Source organism: Panthera leo, chromosome B3, assembly GCF_018350215.1.
Source record: "Panthera leo isolate Ple1 chromosome B3, P.leo_Ple1_pat1.1, whole genome shotgun sequence".
NCBI lineage: Eukaryota > Metazoa > Chordata > Mammalia > Carnivora > Felidae > Panthera > Panthera leo.
Window position 1 is genome coordinate 46,923,913 of NC_056684.1, and position 19,099 is coordinate 46,943,011.

The 19,099-nt window shown below is 45.1% G+C and overlaps 1 protein-coding gene across 5 annotated transcripts in view; it reads right to left on the minus strand.

Annotated features, from left to right (window-relative positions):
• Positions 1–19,099, minus strand: part of CGNL1 (cingulin like 1) — a 157,439-nt gene that overhangs the window by 12,377 nt on the left and 125,963 nt on the right. For all 5 annotated transcript variants that reach the window (XM_042941917.1, XM_042941920.1, XM_042941916.1 and 2 more), the window contains 4 exons: positions 14,325–14,477; positions 13,253–13,423; positions 8,589–8,750; positions 5,690–5,779 (listed from right to left, as the gene is read on the minus strand). In XM_042941917.1, coding sequence (XP_042797851.1) covers positions 5,690–5,779; positions 8,589–8,750; positions 13,253–13,423; positions 14,325–14,477 — 576 coding nt within the window. The remainder of the gene's footprint in view (positions 1–5,689; positions 5,780–8,588; positions 8,751–13,252; positions 13,424–14,324; positions 14,478–19,099) is intronic.

Below are 19,099 nucleotides of genomic sequence, written 5' to 3' on the forward strand. Positions count from 1 at the left end.
ACTTCCAATCAAATTAGAAACAGAACAGGAGCTGAAAGCAACAGTTTATCACAGCTGGACTGAAGGAATGCTAAACCTAGAACATTCCAATCGGAAATAACAGTATCAGACTCCAGTGGGGTTTATGTCAGAGGCACCCATGACCTGAGCCAGCGCTCAGGATTAAAAGCAGCTGCTCCGGGTTAACAAGAAGCCAAACATATTTATGACTGCTAATAACAATATTTCATCCCATCACCTATGTTTACCACTGGGCTGTAAAGGGCCTTGTGACCTACACTCCTGGCTGGAGTTAAAAATACCAGGAAGATCCTCAATCATAAGAGAGGAAAATCATTATTAACCAACTATACACATTGGGTTTGGAGCAGCCCATACAGCAGCAAGCAGTTCTGAGAGTAGGATTGTTTTAATTACAAGGAAAAAAAAAAAAAAACCCATTTTGATCCTTCTGTCACTGACTACAAAGGAGTACCATATCCTAGAGGATGCATCATCCTGGTGCAGACTGAGGAGCAGACTGGCGCCCACCACCTGGGAATGACTGCACAGGCCTGCAACCTTATCCACTGGGACTTATCCTATAGTTGCCAAGGCAACAGCAAAGCCTCACTCAGCCCCTAGAAAGACCATGAAGCCACCCAAAGCTCTCCAGTTGTTATTTTTCCTCTTGTCTGGCAGCTGCCCATGTCAGATCAATCACCTTTCCACTAGGCTGGGTTACCTTGGCCTCTGTGGACAAGAAAATGCCTCTCCATTTAGGCCCAGCCCTACTGTTAACTGTTGGTACTCAACCACCAGCAATGACACAGCAATGCCCAGTGAGCTAGAACATCAGCCTGACACATTTAAAACCAATGCTGGGCCTCTTTCACTATGTAAATTCTGGACTCACAGGACAATCAAGAGAAGATCAGGTGAACATAAACCCTCATCCGTATTAAGAGACACCATGGCTTCATCTTTCACTTGGGAATAGAGCCCCTAAATGTATTTGGGGGAGGGGGCAGGTCTTTACCAGTCTTAGTCTAATGCTGGGATGATGGGAACAGGTGGGAAGCAATGGCTTTGGAGCCAAATCCTAGGTTCCCCTCTTACAAGCTTCATGACCCTGGGTGGCCACTTACTCACAAGGCCTGGAAACAGCGACAGAAAGCATGCACAGCACAGGGCACAGCGCCCAGCACTTAGGGAATCCTCAATAAAGACAGCTATTGTAAATGGTTTTGGAGGAAAGAGAGGAAAAAGGATTTCTCTGGATTTAAACAGACCAAACCCAGTAAAATATCCACTATTTAAATGAATTTTCCTTCAATTTACAAGTTAGAAACCTTCCTGCATATGGTGAACCCATATTTGGTTTCAAAAACAGAAACCTCTGTTTTATAGAATAAGCTGTCACTTTATCAGCTCTAAATTCATCCCTCTCCTTCCTGTTAGCCACATAGGAAAACAAAACACAAGCATCCAAAAGTTTGAAAAAACTTTTCTATTAGGATTCCCTGAATCCATCAGTCTGAAAAATAACATCCTGAGCATGTATGGAAAAGGCCTTATTAGAGTTCATAAATAACGTGTCCAGCACTTGTTGAGTGTCAAATGTATGCATAAGAGGAGGGGGAAAAAAACACGGAAAGGATAGAATGTTTGATCTCAAAACTGCCTTTCCTATTTCCTGTCCCTGGAAAAAGCCCAGTTGAGCTTCCTCCTGGTCTCCCGTTCACCTGTCCCAACCCAATCACATTAACCTTCTAGAATACTATGTAAGCTTCTCTGTCTGCTCCACAACCTTCGATGGCTCCCCACTGCCTTCAGGATAGGGTCCATTCAATACCCTCAACCTGCCTCTCCAAATTTATCTCCTATTATTTCCTTATGGAAACCAGAAACCTAATCAAGCCATAGCAGTCCATTCATTGCTCCTTGAAACACTGCAAATATCCTACTTCCCAATCTTTGTTCACACCATCCATTCTATCTAGGATTCCCTTCCCACTCCTTGGTTTGTCTAAATCTTACCTTTTCTTCAAAACTAGCCCCATGGTCTTCCCTGCTATGATGGCCTTCCTCTAAGAACTCCCATGGTCACCCCTGCTATGATGGTCTTTCCCTCATTACCTGCCTACATCTCACACTTGGCATTGAGTATCTGCACTTTTTCTTGTTAGTTACCATTTCTGGGGGCATGGTCCATCTCTTTTTTTAAAAATTTTTTTTAACGTTTTTTTATTTATTTTTGAGACAGAGAGAGACAGAGCATGAACAGGGGAGGGGCAGAGAGAGAGGGAGACACAGAATTGGAAACAGGCTCCAGGCTCTGAGCTGTCAGCACAGAGCCCGACGCGGGGCTCGAACTCACAGACCGTGAGATCATGACCTGAGCCGAAGTCGGACACTTAACCGACCGAGCCACCCAGGCGCCCCTGGTCCATCTCTTTAAACACAGCACTCAAGGACAGGGACCACTTTTGATCATTTTGCAGCCTTACCACCACATGCTACTTATGCACACAGTAGGTATCCGTCATACGTTACAGGCACTGGTAGATAGAACACTGGGGAGTCAGGAGATCTAAGGCAACTAACAACTAACTGGCTGTGTGAATTGGCAAGATCGTGGGTGGCCCTAGGCCTCAGATCTCTTGTGCACTGCACGAGAAGTCTGGGGAGAGGAACTTGGAAGTCCTTGCCAGATCTAAGATTCTCTGAAATGGGCTGGCCATTTACTGATACTTCCGGACAACTTTTTTCCCCCGAGCTTTTCCACAAAAGCCTTCCCACTAAGACTAGGGGAAAAATGAGAGATGTTTGGGGGGAAGCGAAATTCAGAAAGGGAGCTTGTAAGAATGCAGGATTTAAGTAAGAGCTGTAACCTTTTCCTTTTCAATTTAGAGAGAGCAAGACCCAAAAAGTATAAATTCCCCATGTCTTCTCTTTTCAGAGCCTGATAGCAGTTTGCTGAGCATCCAGGGCTGACGTTATAAATCAGCTTGGAGATATGAGACAGGCACCATTTCCTGTTCTTTAGGAGATGTCCCTGTTAAGGAGGTGTCATAGGTTTGAGGGGGCAGAGAAGAAGGCATCTTAGTTTTGGAAGTTTCCCCTTTCTCTGATTCTGGCAGGAAGGCAACAGGCACATGGCCCTAGACGTTAAAGTAAGTAGATTGAAATCAGGATCCAACCATCTATACCCTTCCTTGGAGCCTTTAGGAGAGGGGGGGAAAAAAAAAAAAAAAAGGCTCAGATTAACCTTGACATTGACTGAGAATTAAATGTTTTCCAGTGAGGCAGGTATTTGGTCAACCCATTTCTCTGCACTATGCTTCCTCATGAATCCAGAGGCAGCAAAGGCCAGAAGAGGGGCCCTGGGCACTGGATCAGGAGACAACACTTCAAGTCAGGAGTTTTGTTTTGTTTTGCTGTTGTTTTTTAGCAATTCCTACATCAATTTGAACATGATGCTCCACTCTTCCGCTTAAAACAGATACCAGGCTTCACCTTCCCTCCCTACCTCAGAGAGGGCAGGGCGCAGAAAGGAAACAGAAGAGGAAAACAGAACGAACAGGACAAAGACGCTGGAGACAGCAGAACCCTCTCTTCAGACTTGCAGCTCAGACACAGGGAAGGATGGGGAATTAAAGAGTGTCTCAGAGACTTGGTTATATGCAGCCAGTCATGGCACCTCAATGTTAGAATTTGGAGAAGCCTCCAGGAATCTCCTGAACAAACAGCCTCACTTTCATAGACTTTAGAGACTGCGCTCAGAGAGGCTAGGACTTTCCTGGAGCTCCCTGGGGCTGTTGCAGGAGTCAGGCCCTGGACTCAAAGTCTGGTGCTCTTTCCAGCAGTTCTATGCCTCCCGTGCTCAGGTGAGAGAAGGAAGAAGGGGCCAAAAGAAACTGATTTAAGCGATCGGTGTTCTTAGTTTTAGGCCATCAGCTGAGCAGAGGGAGGCAACCACTTTCTGTGTCACTGGGTCTGTGTTTTGGTTTTGGTGTAAAACATGGGGTCTGGGAGTCTGTTTTCCCTGCCTGGTTAGGGACTGGATGACAGACGTTCCCCCCATTCCCTGAATACATCATGAGAAGCATTAGCAAAACAAATTCATGGCCACTTCTGTTATCACGAATGCTCAGCAGATCCTGAAATGCCCTGTGGCAATGTGGCCGCTCAGCCAAGCTGGCAGGAACATGTCACCAAGCAGCTTTTATACCAGTGTAGGAACTTAACAAAATGCAGACTTTAGCAAGAACCCGTGAGGGCTCAAGTGTCAAGGCTGGGCTCCCCATCTGGACTTCAGATTTTCACGAGAGTCTTCTCTGAGCTTCTGCAGCTCCGGCTGGTTGGGCTACCAGCCCCCTAAGCAGGATGCTACCAGCACAGCACAGAACACGCAGGCAGAACTGAATCTGAGCTCAGTGGGAAGGGAGGACGGAGCCTCGGATTGCAAGTTCTTCACTCTCAGAAGCAAAACAGCAGGACTGTCGTGCTTGTTTGCAAAGAGCCTGTCAGTAGGGAAACAGTGGCAAATGGAGAAGAAGCCAGTGATTCCCCTCTGACTCTGAAGAGGAGCTACCAGCTTGGAATGGCACTGTCCCCAGTCACTGGCACCTCCAGTTTTTGGGCATCCTGAGGCGGTGCAAAGGTGGCACATGTGGATAAGTAGAAGAGTGAGTGACCTGAGGAAAGTGCTGCTTTGGATAAAGATTTTGCCCAAATTAACTTGCCTTTCTCAGATTTTTCATTTTAATCCTTTATACAGATATTTTTCTCAATTATACGCAGCATCATCCAAGGCTTTTAGGTTTTGTTTGCATTGTTTAATTAAGAAGGTGCCCAAAGCAAGTCGAGTGGCAAAGAGCTTTCCAAATGTCTACGTACAGCTTCTCCAGGACCATGTTCAGCCCAGCATACAACTGAGTTGTCACTGAGAGTACATCCCTTCAGGTTTCTACAGGCAGCCACATGTATCATTTGTAAATGAAAGGCTGAGATTAGAGAATACAGGTTCTCTTCAAAACTGCCACTGCATATTTTGAATCCTGTCCCATAATGGTTCCATGTGTGATCACTCTAAACTTTTTTTTAATTAAAAAATGGGAAAAAAAATTCAGAACCCTTGGGATTACATGGAGTGTAGTGTGGGAAATGAGTTCTATTATCTACGGTGTGAGGACAGAGAGAACTGCCCCTGCTATCTCCAGGTGCTGCTGTAGGGATAGATCAAAGATAAGGGGAATTCCTTCCCTTTGAAAACTGCAAAAAGCATTCACTTGGAAGGGACTGTTATTGTATGGTGACTGCTTCCTAGGTGTCTCTATTGCTTCTCAAAGGAAAAGTCTGCACCACATCACTCACTTTCCATGGCACTAACAGTGTCAGCCACAAAATTTCACGCAATTGTTTGTTGAACTAATAATTCTTAGAGCCTCTGCTCTAAAAGCACTTTGCCCATCATGGCCAGTAGATTGTTCCCCATAACCACTCTGGAAACTTCCACCTTGCGTGCTTTCAGTTATACGTTATATCTCTGTCTTGGTGGCTTACTATGGGGAAGACTACTCAGTCCTCCATCGTTTCCAAAGGGCAAGAATTTTCTTCCCTCCTCTGGCCAAATCCGTGGGTTTAACTTCTCACATTTCCTTTTTCACGAAGGACAATCCATTCATCATTCAACTACACACAGTACCTGTTCCCTGCTCCGAGTGATCCTCTCAGACAGCAAATCCGAATTATTTCTTTCTTCTTCCAGTTCCATCTCCAGCTGAGACACCTTGTCCTAAGAAAGAAGGAAGACACAAACACGCCCAATGGAACTTGCGATGACCCGGGTTAAGGGCAAGTACTGCCCTGTGGAAAGAAAACCTCAAGGGAAGATCAAAGCAGGGGATCCTCAGCGTTTGGGGAAAGGACGTGTCTATTTCCCACAATGCCCAAAAAACTGTGTTTTATTGCTTTCATAAGGTAAAATGTAATTGTGCATTTCTAAAATACATATTATCCCAAACCCTAACATAAGCACTAGGGATATTTTAACATGTTTCCTTCATGTCTTTTTCCCCCCCTCATGAATCAAAGATCTACCTAAGATCTACCTAAGGCTAAGGTCTCCAAGTTACCTGTTAAAAGGGAATGTGTGTGCTCAGCTATCATCCAAGACATACTTCTCTAAATATTCCAAGCTCTGGACAATGCTTTTCTCTCTCTGCTGCTCAGGGTTTCCTAAACCTTGCAGGAGTAAAGTCTATGACATACTTTTGCACCTGCCTGTTTCTTCTAGGGAACCTCATGCACTTTGCACTGTGGAGTCCCAAATCTGCACCAGAGTAACACAGAGACAGTGGTGGTCCATTCTGTTAAACCAGTCATTACAGAAGAACTGTCATCTCTTTCTTCCTTGCTGGGCCTTCATTTAACACCACGGAGTGCTAAGAGAAAAGCATTTCGAAGTAGCTGTGTGTACAAAAAAAGAGGCTTCTAACACAAACCACTCTGCTTGTGGGGTTTGCGCACATGTTTCTCCTGTCACTAGCCAATTTGTCATATGTCTGGGTTAACTCAGAGCCACGCACGCTAAAAAGCAATTAGCATGGTGAGTTTTTAAACATGAGTCTGTAGCATCTGTACGTAAACACTGTCTCTGCAATTGTCAAAGTTGGCTGACAAGCTATGGACGCCTCTGTAAATGCCAAAAATAAGACTCACAGAACTCATGCGAATGAGTAAATGTCTGTGAATGCCTTCCCTCTTGGTGAACAAAGTCTTTCGGGAACCTAGAAAGCTCCCTCCCCGGAGGCTGAGAGTCCCAAAGTCCAATCTGGAAGGGAGAGCTGGGTTCCGCACCAAGCCCCGTGTTTGTTCAGTGGTTCCTGACTCCTCCAGGGACAGTTATGCCTTTGTCAGAAATCACCAAGGGTCCACAAGTGCTGTGTTTACATAAAACAGCCTCTGAGTTTCTGAGTCTAAAGAAAACGCCCAATTGTTGAGAAAGCCCTGGAATCCCAAGAATTAACTTGCTAAATGCAGCAAAGGAACAGGAAAGATATTAGTCCCAGCAAGACAGTCCTGCCAGCCGCCTATCAGGGGAGGAGACATGCCTCCCATGTGCGTCACAGAGGTAGGCCCTTGAGAGCTACTAGTCCTGTAACTAATGGAGAAATAACTAAACCACTGCACAGGGGAGAGTGAGGCCCAGCTATGTCACTGCCTCTAGACCTGGAGTTGGCAAAAGGTTTTAGTCAGAACATTCTAGAAGATGGCACCCCAATGTTTAGGTAAAAGCACCTCCTCACACGGTTCTCTTCCTGCCTAAAATCTGTACAATTCAAAACCCACCAGGAGCATTCAGGGGGCCACTACACCAAAGGTTCTTACACCACTGCCTGATGAGGCTTTAGCCTGCTTTTAACCAGATTGTTTAGGTCCTTGAAAAATCACTTCCTAGTTAACCAGGTTGACCTTAGCTTTCCTTAAAATGAGCCCCTCTAATGAGATCAGAATGAGGACAACAGCAAAATACACAGCAATCCTACAAAAGAACAACAGAACCGTAACCAGGTTATTCCAGCCTCTAACAAGGGCCCATCTAATAAAATCTTTAATTGTTGAAACATCACTCCCTAGATAAAAATTGCTACTAAGTCTCTTAGAGGTTTTAAAAGTTATTTCTCTTTATTTGCAAAATCAAATAAAAAATTCCATGGGTTTTAAGTTCAAACTATCTCTCTCTGTCCTTAAGCACTTTTATCAAAACCTTGACAATTTTAACTTCTCTCCTTGGCGTGGGGCTGATTCTCTTTCTCTCTCTAAACTCCATTGAGATGTGGGTGTGTGTGTGTTGGGGGGTTGTTGTGGTTTGGGGCTGGTTTTGTTCTTGAGCATTACTCTGTTTTACAGGCTCAGGGAGACTGACGTTAAGGTCCCTCCTGTCATGTTCGGTAGCCTGCTCATGTTCATATTCTAGTCCTTGACTCACACTTATCTGCCATGTTGTGTTTTCACCCTGTGAACTGATCACCTCCAGCTGGCGATTCCAGTGAGCACATCCTGACCTACTGTCTTGGGTTATGTACATACGGTGTATCCAAACAAGAATTGAGCCACAAAGTTTGCCACTAGCTTGGGCAAGGTGGATCATCTGTCAGAAAAAACGGGCCAGAGTCAGGAACAGGAATGGAGCCATGTGGTGAGGCAAGTGAGAGCCAGCAGTCAGGCAGTGTGGGTGCAAGGCACAGCTCAGCCCCTCTTTAGATGTGCAGCCGTCCTACCTCTTCTACAGTGGGAAGCATCTCCAAAGCAATCAACAGGAAATGCTCTGTCTGTGTGCCCTTATGTAAAGTCACCTGGCCTCTTTGGGGCTCTGTTTTGTTTCCTCTTGAAGACAACAAGGGCACTGTTTCCATCATTCCTTTCAGCTCTGATGTCCTATGCGTCTACCAACTACCAGCTTCTTCCTCAAATCGAGAAATGACTACAAAGGTCTGGCTGTTCCAGAAAGTAAAAACCAAAGGCTTAGGTGTGCACGGCTTCTCTTGTGTCCCATGCTCGCCCTCCATAGGCCCCAGCTCACACTCACGCGGCCTACAGACCTCCATCTGCTTGACGAGTCTGCTTCGGTCATCTTTGAGGTGACTCTTGGCCTCCAGCTCATACTCCAGGTCCTTCAGGGTCTGCTCCAGAAGTTGCCTTTTTGTAAGTGCTTCATCCTGAGCTCTCTGGTGGTCCCGTAACTCTTCCTCCATCAGACGCATCTAGAAGGAGTGGGCGGTTATCTGGGCTGCATCAGGAGCACCTGGACAGCATTTGGACACTGCAGAGGCTGACCCCAGCGGTGATCAGGGGATGCCCACGTACTGGAGATCAGAAGACCCTGAGCAAGCTCCAACTCCCTCTGGGTCTCAGTTTCCTCTTCCTCTAGCTACAAGTAGTAATCCCTTGGGTTCTAAATTCAATGTAGTAGATGTTGGTTAGCATCTTGAAATTAAGTGTAACAGAAAATATCAGAGTAGAGCAGTACAAGCAGATATTGCTTTGTGAAACCTTTGTGCCAGATATTCATATATTTGTATGGACGTACCTGTTACTGGGTTGCGATGCGAGATGTATTTCTTACCACATAGGTCATAGCCAAAAACACTTGAAAGTCACTGAACTAGGTAAGTGCTTCCTAGAGTGCAATTTATTACCCACCTGTACCGGCATCATCTCAGTGGAGGGTCAAAATCAGGGGAAAATAACAACTGAACTAATGACCCCAAAACAACCTACAGACACAAAATCCAATAATATAAATGTGCAGTATTAGGTGAAAACCTCTGCCTCTAGAAGAAAATCCTGTATCAGCTGTCATAATTTACAGTGTTTTTTTCATCCACAAGGTGGCACTGAACTAAAGGCTTTGAAAAACGTGCCACAAAGAGATTCATACACAAGGGGCTGTCCATGTTTTCTACTTCTCTGGAAGCTCCCTGAGGGAACCAGCCACCTCAGCACACAGTAGGTGTTCCTTACACATCTGTGTGGATTGATTCAGTGAAGACAAAGGCTATCTGTTTTGTTTCCAACTTCCTTCCCTCTTGGAGCTGGGGTGAAAGCAGTTTTAGGAATAACTACACCAGGGGTTTATTTCCTTCAGAGAGTATATGACAGTGAGTGGCAAACTCCATTAAAGAAGAGCATCCAGGGGCGCCTGGGTGGCTCAATCGGTTAAGCAGCCGACTTCAGCTCAGGTCATGATCTCGCGGTCTGTGAGTTCGAGCCCCGTGTCGGGCTCTGTGCTGACAGCTCAGAGCCTGGAGCCTGTTTCAGATTCTGTGTCTCCCTCTCTCTGACCCTCCCCCATTCATGCTCTGTCTCTCTCTGTCTCAAAAATAAATAAACGTTAAAAAAATTAAAAAAAAAAAAAAAAAAAAAAAAAGAAGAGCATCCTTTGGGGGTGCCTGGGTGGCTCAGTCAGTTAAGCTTCTGACTTCAGCCTCAGGTCATGATCTCATAGCTTGTGAGTTCGAGCCCCACATTGGACTCTGTGCTGACAGCTCAGAGCCTGGAGCCTGCTTTAGATTCTGTGTCTCCCTCTCTCTCTGCCCCTCTCCCAATTGCACGCGGGCACGCGTGCACTCTCTCTCCCCCTCTCAAAAATAAACGTTAAGAAAAAAGTTTAATTAAAAAAAAAAAAAAAACCAGCATCCTTTGAGGGTATTTTCATAGAGAGTTGGGGAAGCCTCAAAGATGGTCTTTGGGGCGGCCCAGCAGGCTGGCCTAGTTTCAGAAGTCCAGTGGAAAGACCTAAGGGAATGGGTTCCTGTCGTGGAGGCTAATCGGAACACCGGACCTTTCTATGACAACAGCATAGCCTTGAGGAAGATCTCTCCAGTTACAGACTTTCATCTGGCTTGGTGGTAACTGAACCAGAGCACAAGGGGAGAATCATCCCAAGGAAAAACAATGATGGAATATTCTTTAGATACTATACTATAGAGCATTAAAAAAAAAAAAAAAAACCTCTCCAGGGGCACCTGGGTAGCTCAGTCAGTTAAATGTCCAACTTTGGTTCAGATCATGATCTCACGGTCTGTGGGTTTGAGCTCCGTGTCAGGTTCTGTGCTGACAGCTCAGAATCTGGAGCCTACTTCAGATTCTGTGTCTCCCTCTCTCTCTCTGCCTCTCCCCTGCTTGCATTCTCTCTCTCTCAAAAATAAACAGTGAAAAAAAATTGGTTTTAAATCTCTCCAAAATAAAGTTTTAAATTGCAAAAAAACCTCTGTGACTCAGTTTCCTTATTTGTAATATGGGATTATCATAAAACCTACCTTAAAGAGCTAAGATGAGAATCAAATGAGATTAATACCCGAAAAGAAGTTTGAGGGTCAGAAAGACTGACAAACCAATGCACAGCCCACACTCCCTTCTTGATACCCTTCCCACTGCCCAGCACATTCCTGTCTTCTAATGCCCAGTATGTCCCTCCTGACGTCTCGCAAGGGCTATGTCAAACTAAGAGTACTCAATACAAATATGCACCAGAAAATACATCACAAGTAAGAATCCCAAGTAAGCAAGTAACTTTTGAACCCACTAGTGTTACCTTTAAGTAGTCAGAACTGCCCTTCACTAAGTGGGATTTAGAAAATAAACTGAATAGTGAATTCTGAGTCTTAATTCTCTAACGATTACCTTCATCAGAACTTCCTAGATCCACACCAAAGGCAAAATATGTAAAACATCTATTTCTCTTAAAGCGAAGAAGGCAGTGCTGTGGCCCTGAGGATAAACCACTTTTTTGTTAATGGAGTTTTAACTCAGCTCAACCGAAACACAGATTCAGGGACAGTGAAGAGTACAGCTTAAGCTTTTCAAGGATCCAGAGTGACCCTAGCCTGTTTATTCACTTTTGTTTTAAACAACTCCACTGATTTCCATAGCTTAATGCAGGGCGGTATCTGACTGCAGTTTCCTTCCCGAATGATGAGGTGTGTGTTTCTGCCATTTACATGGAAACAGTGTCTCATAGGGTTACACCACAGAGAAAAATCTAAGAAGGGCCATCTTTGCTTTCACCCTAAGAAATCCTCTTTTGGGGGCACCTGGGTGGCTCAGTCGGTTAAGTGTCCGACTTCAGCTCAGGTCCTGATCTCATGACTCATGAGTTTGAGCCCCGCATCGGGCTCTGTGCTGACAGCTCAGAGCCTGGAACCTGCTTCGGATTCTGTGTCTCCCTCTCCCTCTGCCCCTCCCCTGCTCACATTCTGTCTCCCTCAAAAATAAATAAAATGTTAAAAAAAAATAAGAAGTTGGAGCCCAGGACAAGGGCAAGAGCTCTTTAAAAAAAAAAAAAAAAAAAGAAATCCTCTTTTGAATTACTGCTCTTTTATAAACAATATAGGTCTCCTGCTGGCCTTAACGAATCTTTCTGGATCTCAGTTGCCTCATCTAACTAGAGGATCTCTAAAGTTCCTTCCAATCCAAAGATTCTAGCAGAACAATAACCGTTACACAGAGAGTTAACAGGAAGTACTTTGCAGGGGTCAATGTGACACTGATTTTTCCAAAATCAAAACAGCACACCATGTGGTTGTTGGTGTTAAGACACCAAATAATCTGAATCTCCCCTCCCATTTGCCATAGAAATGCAAATGACTTTTTTTTTTTTTAACGCCGAAGAGAACTGTGATGTCACTATGCTAATTTCAATGATCTGTGGAGTCCTGTATCATATGATGCTGAAGCTGAGGGGACCTGTTATCAGGGTCCTTCCAGAAGTGTTCTAGAGGTCTGTAATAAATATCCATTGTTCTCTCACGCGGTTATAGCACTGACTCATGGGTAACATTTCTTTGATCATCAAAGACATTAAAAGTTTGTTTTTTAAAGAAAATCTTGTTTTCCTGTGGAATCTTGGCACTGCTTGTGAAAAAAAAGCAAGTCTTGGAATTAAAAAAAACCTTAACATTAGTGTCCAGGACATGCAAAGCCTCTACTCTATAGCTTCATGTGTTATCTCATTTCATTACGAAATGATCATTATTTTGTATACTTTTAAAGAGGAAAGAGGAGATGCTCAGAAAATTGGGGTAACTTGCTCAAGGTCATCCAGCTGGCAAGAGGCACAGCGAGAAATCAGCAGACGCTGTACTTGTATTTTAGAGCCTTCAGCTTTCCATTAAAATAATCAAAAACATTCCCTTTTTCTTAGTTCTTTACGAGTCAAGACTGAAGGGAGCTAACATTTGAGTTACTTTGCTCTATTATTCCTAAATATAAAGCTAAAAATGTTTTAATAATTTCAGTACTCATAAATTCCTGAGGATTTCTTTTTGTCTCCACCCATTGTTGTTCTGAAGCTCTTGTCTACCCCAACCACCCTAATAAAAGTCTATATTTTCTAAATGAATGGCAAAAAGTGATTGTTTACTATAATACTTGCTCGATGATTAAATTAAAATATTAATACACAGGAATCATTTGGGCACAGCTGGGTACACCACTCGTGCTCCACAAATAGCAGCTAAACAGTTGAGGCAGAAAATCTTGAATTAATCAAGAAGATGGCCACATTCAAGTTATGTCAGAGGCCCTAGGACTTTGTGTCTTAGAATGCCATTTGCCCCATGTATCCTAAGGGTTAACACTGAAGAATCAAGCACAAATGCCGTCTTAAGATCTACCCCAAGTCTCTCCTAGAAAGGTTTAAAAGCCGTCTCTGAGGATAGTTTGACTAAGGGGTAAACCAGGAACTGATCCAGCCAGTCATTACCTCATCCTGCAGTTTCATGGCAGTCAGACGTGACTTTTCAGCCTCTAGGGTTTTCTCCTTCAACTGCCTTTGCATTTCTGCAAGCTCCCTGCGATTTTTCTCCTTATACTCATCCAGCTGGTTCTGGAGCTCCAGGGTTGATATGCGGGACACCTCGACAATGTCAGCCATCTGGAAGGGGTGACATGGATGTGAGCCTACCCTGTGATGCCCCACGTGGGGCCAGGGAGCAAAGTCTGGGTCCCATCTAAACACAGAACACACATCTCCTCTTCTTTCTTTGACAACCTCCCCCAAAGACTGTGCAGAGAACCTTGTCATGGGCTGTCCAGGCTCAGTCACCTCTAACTTGGAGGCAGCATGGAGGGGTGAACAAGCACACCCTTTGCAGCTCGATATATAGACCTTGGTCATGTCCTTGCTTTGCCACGTACCAGCTACATAACTGGGACATGTACTTAAACCTCTCTGGGCCTCGGTGGTGTCCTCGTCCTCGTTGGAAATACCAGAATCACAGTTATCTATCCTACAGGGTTGCTGTCAGAATTAAAACAATACGTATAGAATTCTAGTTACAAAATAGCTAGTAAAGTGACTGGTACATAGCAGGTTATCAGAAAACGACAGGCACTCCTGTTGGCTCCTAGAATGTGGGGAAGCCAGTCAGCTTTGTGCCCTTCTCCTTCTGGGTACTCTGGGGCAGAGATGAGCTGAGAAGACAAGTAGCAACTACTGGCGTTTGGAACTGTCTTTCACGCTCCTGGACAAAAAAGATGGACGCAGACACAGAGATTGTGATTCAGGTAACACCTGTGAAGTCTGCACTTACATGCCAGGCTCCTTTGGGTAATTGTTGAGAGGAGCTGGGCCCAGATTCCAGAGGGTATTTTCTAGACCAGTTTCCCTTTAACTGGGATTCTCAACAAGGCCGAAGAGCTGTTTCAGTGAATCTGGGAATCTGACACATTTGTGCTTAGATTAAGTACAGGTTTCCTTAGCTCCCACCAGGCCCTCCAAGGGCGCTGGGTCCCAATGGTGTTCTGCCCACACCTCTCCCTCCCCTGCCCCTCACCTCCTTCTGCAGTTTCTCAATGGTCTTATCCAGGTGCCATCGCTCATTCTCCATCTCATTCTTTAGTCTCCTTAACTGCTCCTTCTGCTCTGTCTCATCTTTAAGCTTCTCAGACAACTGCTTCTGCTCCTGGGTGGCCCGATTCAGATTTCTCTGCAGACAGCAAGCAAAGTATAGGGCTGTCACCTACCTATCATGTCAGCCAAAGGGACAGGTGGCAGAGGGAATTCTGCAGCCACACTACAAAGTAATCAGACCTGCTACATCAGTGATAAGGAAAAGGAATAAAGCCATCAGAAGACACAAGGACATTGTTGGTTCTGAAATTTGGGAACCCAAATGTGAAGTTGACTTAGCCAAAAACACACTTGAGAATGAAGGGGCAGACAAAGGATTTATTATAGAAATATAGAAAATGGTCAAGGCTGCTGGGGGTAGCAATTAAGGACAGTGTCTGAAAACACGGCATTTTCAAGTTCATGCTTGAAAACTGAGGTAAAGATATACATCAAACAAACCTAAAACAATGTGGCAATTTACATCCTGTGCTATACAGCATTATACTTCATGTTCTAGAATCTGCTCTGCTAATGACTCTTACAGTTAAAATAGCTAAAAATCAATCTATGAGGAAAGAGAACATTGCCCCATAGGTCAAGAGTTCATGTGGGTAGAGGAAGTTGTAGTCAACAGAATCGTGGGTTGGACTGGACTCATACACAGAAGAAAAGGGAATGTGGCAATCCACAGGTGGATAAACTTGATGAGCAGAAGGTGTTCAATGGAAAAGGCAGTACTTAGAAAAGTGCAGTGTTATTCAGTGATTCAGCACCAAATCCTGGTACGTACCATAAAATGAAACTATCCTGAGGGCGCTGTTTGCCCTGGGATCCCCCCTGAAGCTCTCACCTCACCCAGTCGCATAGCCTGACATTCTTTTTGTAAGAACATGCAATTCTAAAACAAAATCCTAAAATATCTTAGAAAGATGGCTGAATGTTAAGGCCATTAGTGCAACGATAGCAAGAAGGCGCACAGCTCAGAAGGGAACAGCATGGCCCAGATGTGGGCTGGATCATCTGGAAAATGTTATCGGGTCCTGAGGGCTGAATGTGGGTTAATATAGGTACTGCTTAGGAGCTGTATCTTGTGTCCATGTAGACGCTGTGTAAGGACAATGGTTTATATTCATACAATGCTTAACAGTTTACAAGCTTCTGTCACATGCACCAATTCAGGCATCTTGAAAATACTCCCAAATCGTTTTGGGCACTCCTGGTTTGCAAAGTATAGCCAACCATGCAGCTGGCCAACCCTGTGACCTGGGGCCAAAAAGCCACCCATGGAGGCCTTCTGGCCCCTCCACTCAGTCAGGTTAACTGCACTCCGAGAACCAGCCAACACAGCTGGGCCGCTAAAGTTAATTGCCGCGGTAAACCAAGGTCAACAAAAGCTGTTGGGAGAAAAGAAGGTGGTAAAAGGAAGGTAATCAGAAGTTCAGTGTGGGGGCAATTAGCAGGAGTATGTCCCACCACAGTCCAGCTGGGCACATACCAGAAAGAGGGTCACCTCCTGGGATTTGTGTCTGTGGTTGATTTAGTGGTATTAGGAGCAAAGGGGAGCACACAGGGTAAGGCAAGCGAGGTAGGGTTCCATGTGTGGGAGAAAACTGTCAATAATGTAAATTCCTGAAAAACAAGCAATACAGAGTGACATCAATGGCTTTCTGTGGGATCCAACTCAATGCACGCCTCTACAGACCCCCCAGCCTCTCTTTTCCAACTCCTGGATCCCAATCCTGGAGGCTCCAGGCCAGCAGACAAGCCAGCCCTGGCTCCATCCAACCTCCATATGGTGTATGCATTTCTGCTTCACCCTTGGCTCGGGCAGGGCTCCCTGCCTGGCCCTGATCTCCTGTGCCACTGGAGACACCAGACTCACCCACTCTGGGCCTGGGGCCTGGCCAAAATCCTGCACTCCCCACCCCAACACACACACATCTGCTTGGAAGAACAGTTTTGCCCAATTATTTAAAAAATATTTCTTATAGATTGCTCCATTGCAAGGTAGTGAGATCTGTCAAGGCAAGCAATAGGTCTTCTGTCTGGGTAGGTCTCATAGTCCAGATTCACAATTAGGCATAAGATAAAAGCACAGTGGTTGAAAATTAATACCTATCCCCAAAAGTTGTCTAAAGACATCTTATATCAGAATCACAAGTAAGGACAGAGTATTCTTTGCCTTAAATGCGGATTCTAGCCTCTTGGGATGGAATCACAGTTTTTCTTAGACTGGGACCCCCAAATTTAGATTTAGAAGTTACCCAGATAATTCTAACATACTTTAAAGTTTAAAACAATGTTCTGCCTCCTCATTTCTTCAAGAAATGTATTCCAATACATCATTGCTGAGAAAACCTGTTCAGAATCCACATGAAAAGAAGCTAACTTCCCAATATGCAGTCAGAGGAGTGAAATGCTGTTGCTACAGTGACTGAATTTCCAAGACCAGCAATGAGAGCCCATTAACTAATACAGGGACCAAAATTGGGAACAAAATGATCAGTGAGGGGAATCCAAAGCACCAAGTTAGTGAATGTATAGTAACACCCTTGAGCTTGAAAACCACTCTCTGTCAATGGACACAGAGCCTTTTCCTAATATGACTAAGACCCCTATTCGTCCATATTAACAATAAGCAAGTGCAAGTGAGCTTATGGGCTTACAGGAATGACAGGCTTAATCAGACGGAAGCTGGGGTGACAGCCCCTGAGTTACGGCTGACCTGAGTGAATCCTAGTACAAGCACGTTCCTCTCTGCCCCTGAGGAGGGGGAAGCTGTATTCGGAAAGAAAAGCTGCAGTTAAGCGTTTGCAAATCTGAACTCTTGAAAACACTTCTCGGGAGTGTCTTCAGGATGCCCAAGTTACTGCATGTGAGAGCAGCTTATAAACTGTAAGCACTGTACATATATAAACTATTGTCCTCACACAGCCTCCGTGGGGACACAAGACTGAGTAGGCCCTAAGCGGTATCTTGCCACACAGTAACTGGGGACTGGAATGGCAGAAGCACTGGGGCTTTTCCCCTCTGTCATCTTGATGCACACAAGTCCAACAGAGTGGGAGGTGAAGGCATACGGAATCCATACCATGATCCACCCCCCGAAGGAGAGAACTGTGGCTTCTCCAGAAAAGGTCTCTTTACTTCTCCACCTGCAGAAGCCATTTCTCAGGGGAAACCTAGACATCGCTGCCGAATGCAGCTCACGTAGATTTGCACAACAGCACATCCTACCCCAAGCGGGAGGGCCCGAGCCGACAAACTGCGGCATCTTACGACCCACTGCCACCTTCTGACTCTTAATAAAATCAGACCTAAGTTCACACAGTCTTCAGCTATATGTGAAGAGATACATTTCTCAATCATGAAGATGCTACGGATTGCTAAAAGCACAAAGCCTTCGAAATACAAAATACTATGTGTGTGTGGGGGGGGGGAACCCAGTTACTCTTTCCTCTTCCTTGAAGGGTAAGTTCCCTTTCCGTTGCCAGCTTAGGAAAGAGAGGCGTGCAGAAAGTTACAGAACCACAGGAGCTGGGTGTCTGGTTCCTGGTTTTAGAGAAAACAAAGTGATGGCGCACTTTGCTTCTGAGACCAGCTGAGATAAGGAAGGTGAGACTGTTGGGCCTTTCTGAGCATTTTTGCCAGGTGGCGCCTGCCATTTCCAGTTCCCACCATCCCAACGCCGCTGGGGAAACAGGCCTGAACAAAAGCAACACGTCAGGGAGAATTTCCAAGGCAAGGCCAGAGATCTGGAGGTTGGGGTGGGTGGGGATTACAAGGAGATCTTTAGGCCCCGAGGCTATCATCTGCTCTCTCTGCGAATTAACCCTGAGCGGCAGATTCACAGCTGTGAAACTTAATGGTTTGACCAAAAGATGATAAAGACAGGAGCCTGTAACAGCTGCACCCAGCATTCAGGGTGGATATGACAGGACACGAAGGTGCAGATTTTTGACCCTGTAGAGAAAGTATGCTTTTTCTCTCTTCCCGTCCCCAACCAGCTCACAGATTCGCACCCTGTGCTTCGGGGTCAGGTGTGTAGTCAGCACAGGCCTTTAACAGCAGCACGGTGAATCCGTATTCCATGCAAAATTAACCTAACATGGGTTTGTTACAAAGATCTCAACTGAAAGAAAGAAGGCCACGGTGAGGACAGTCAGACACCAGACTCAGAAGAAAAGAGGGCTTTACTGTTTGCAAAAACACAGTCTCTGTGCAAGGCTGGAGAGAAGGCACAGACCACTGATCTGGGGATGACGGCTGACCTCAGTGAATCCTAGTTACAGCAGGTTCCTCTCTGCCCCCTGAGAGGGGGAGCTGTATATGGAAAGGAAAGCTGCAATGAGGCATCAGGCAGATTTATAAATCTGAACCCTGACTGCTTTGTCACTTTTCATATGCCCCTTCCCCACCTACCCTCGTTGACAAGTGGGTCCTAATGGAAAACGTTAACAACCTCCTTTTTGACAAACTGCTCAAAATCACTGGCTTTTGAATCCTCAGAAACTGCCTGAGGAACCCTTGGTGCCAGTTCGTTAAAACCCGAGAGCAGGTAAAGGACGTATCTGGTTCACACTGAGGTCGCTGTGCAAAGTCATTTTAGAACTTTAGTGCAGGCTTTGGTTCTTTGTTTTTTTTTTAGAATGTACTTCCAACTATCTTTCTAACCTTCAAATGGGAAAACCTAATTTTCTAAGAATCTACTGATTT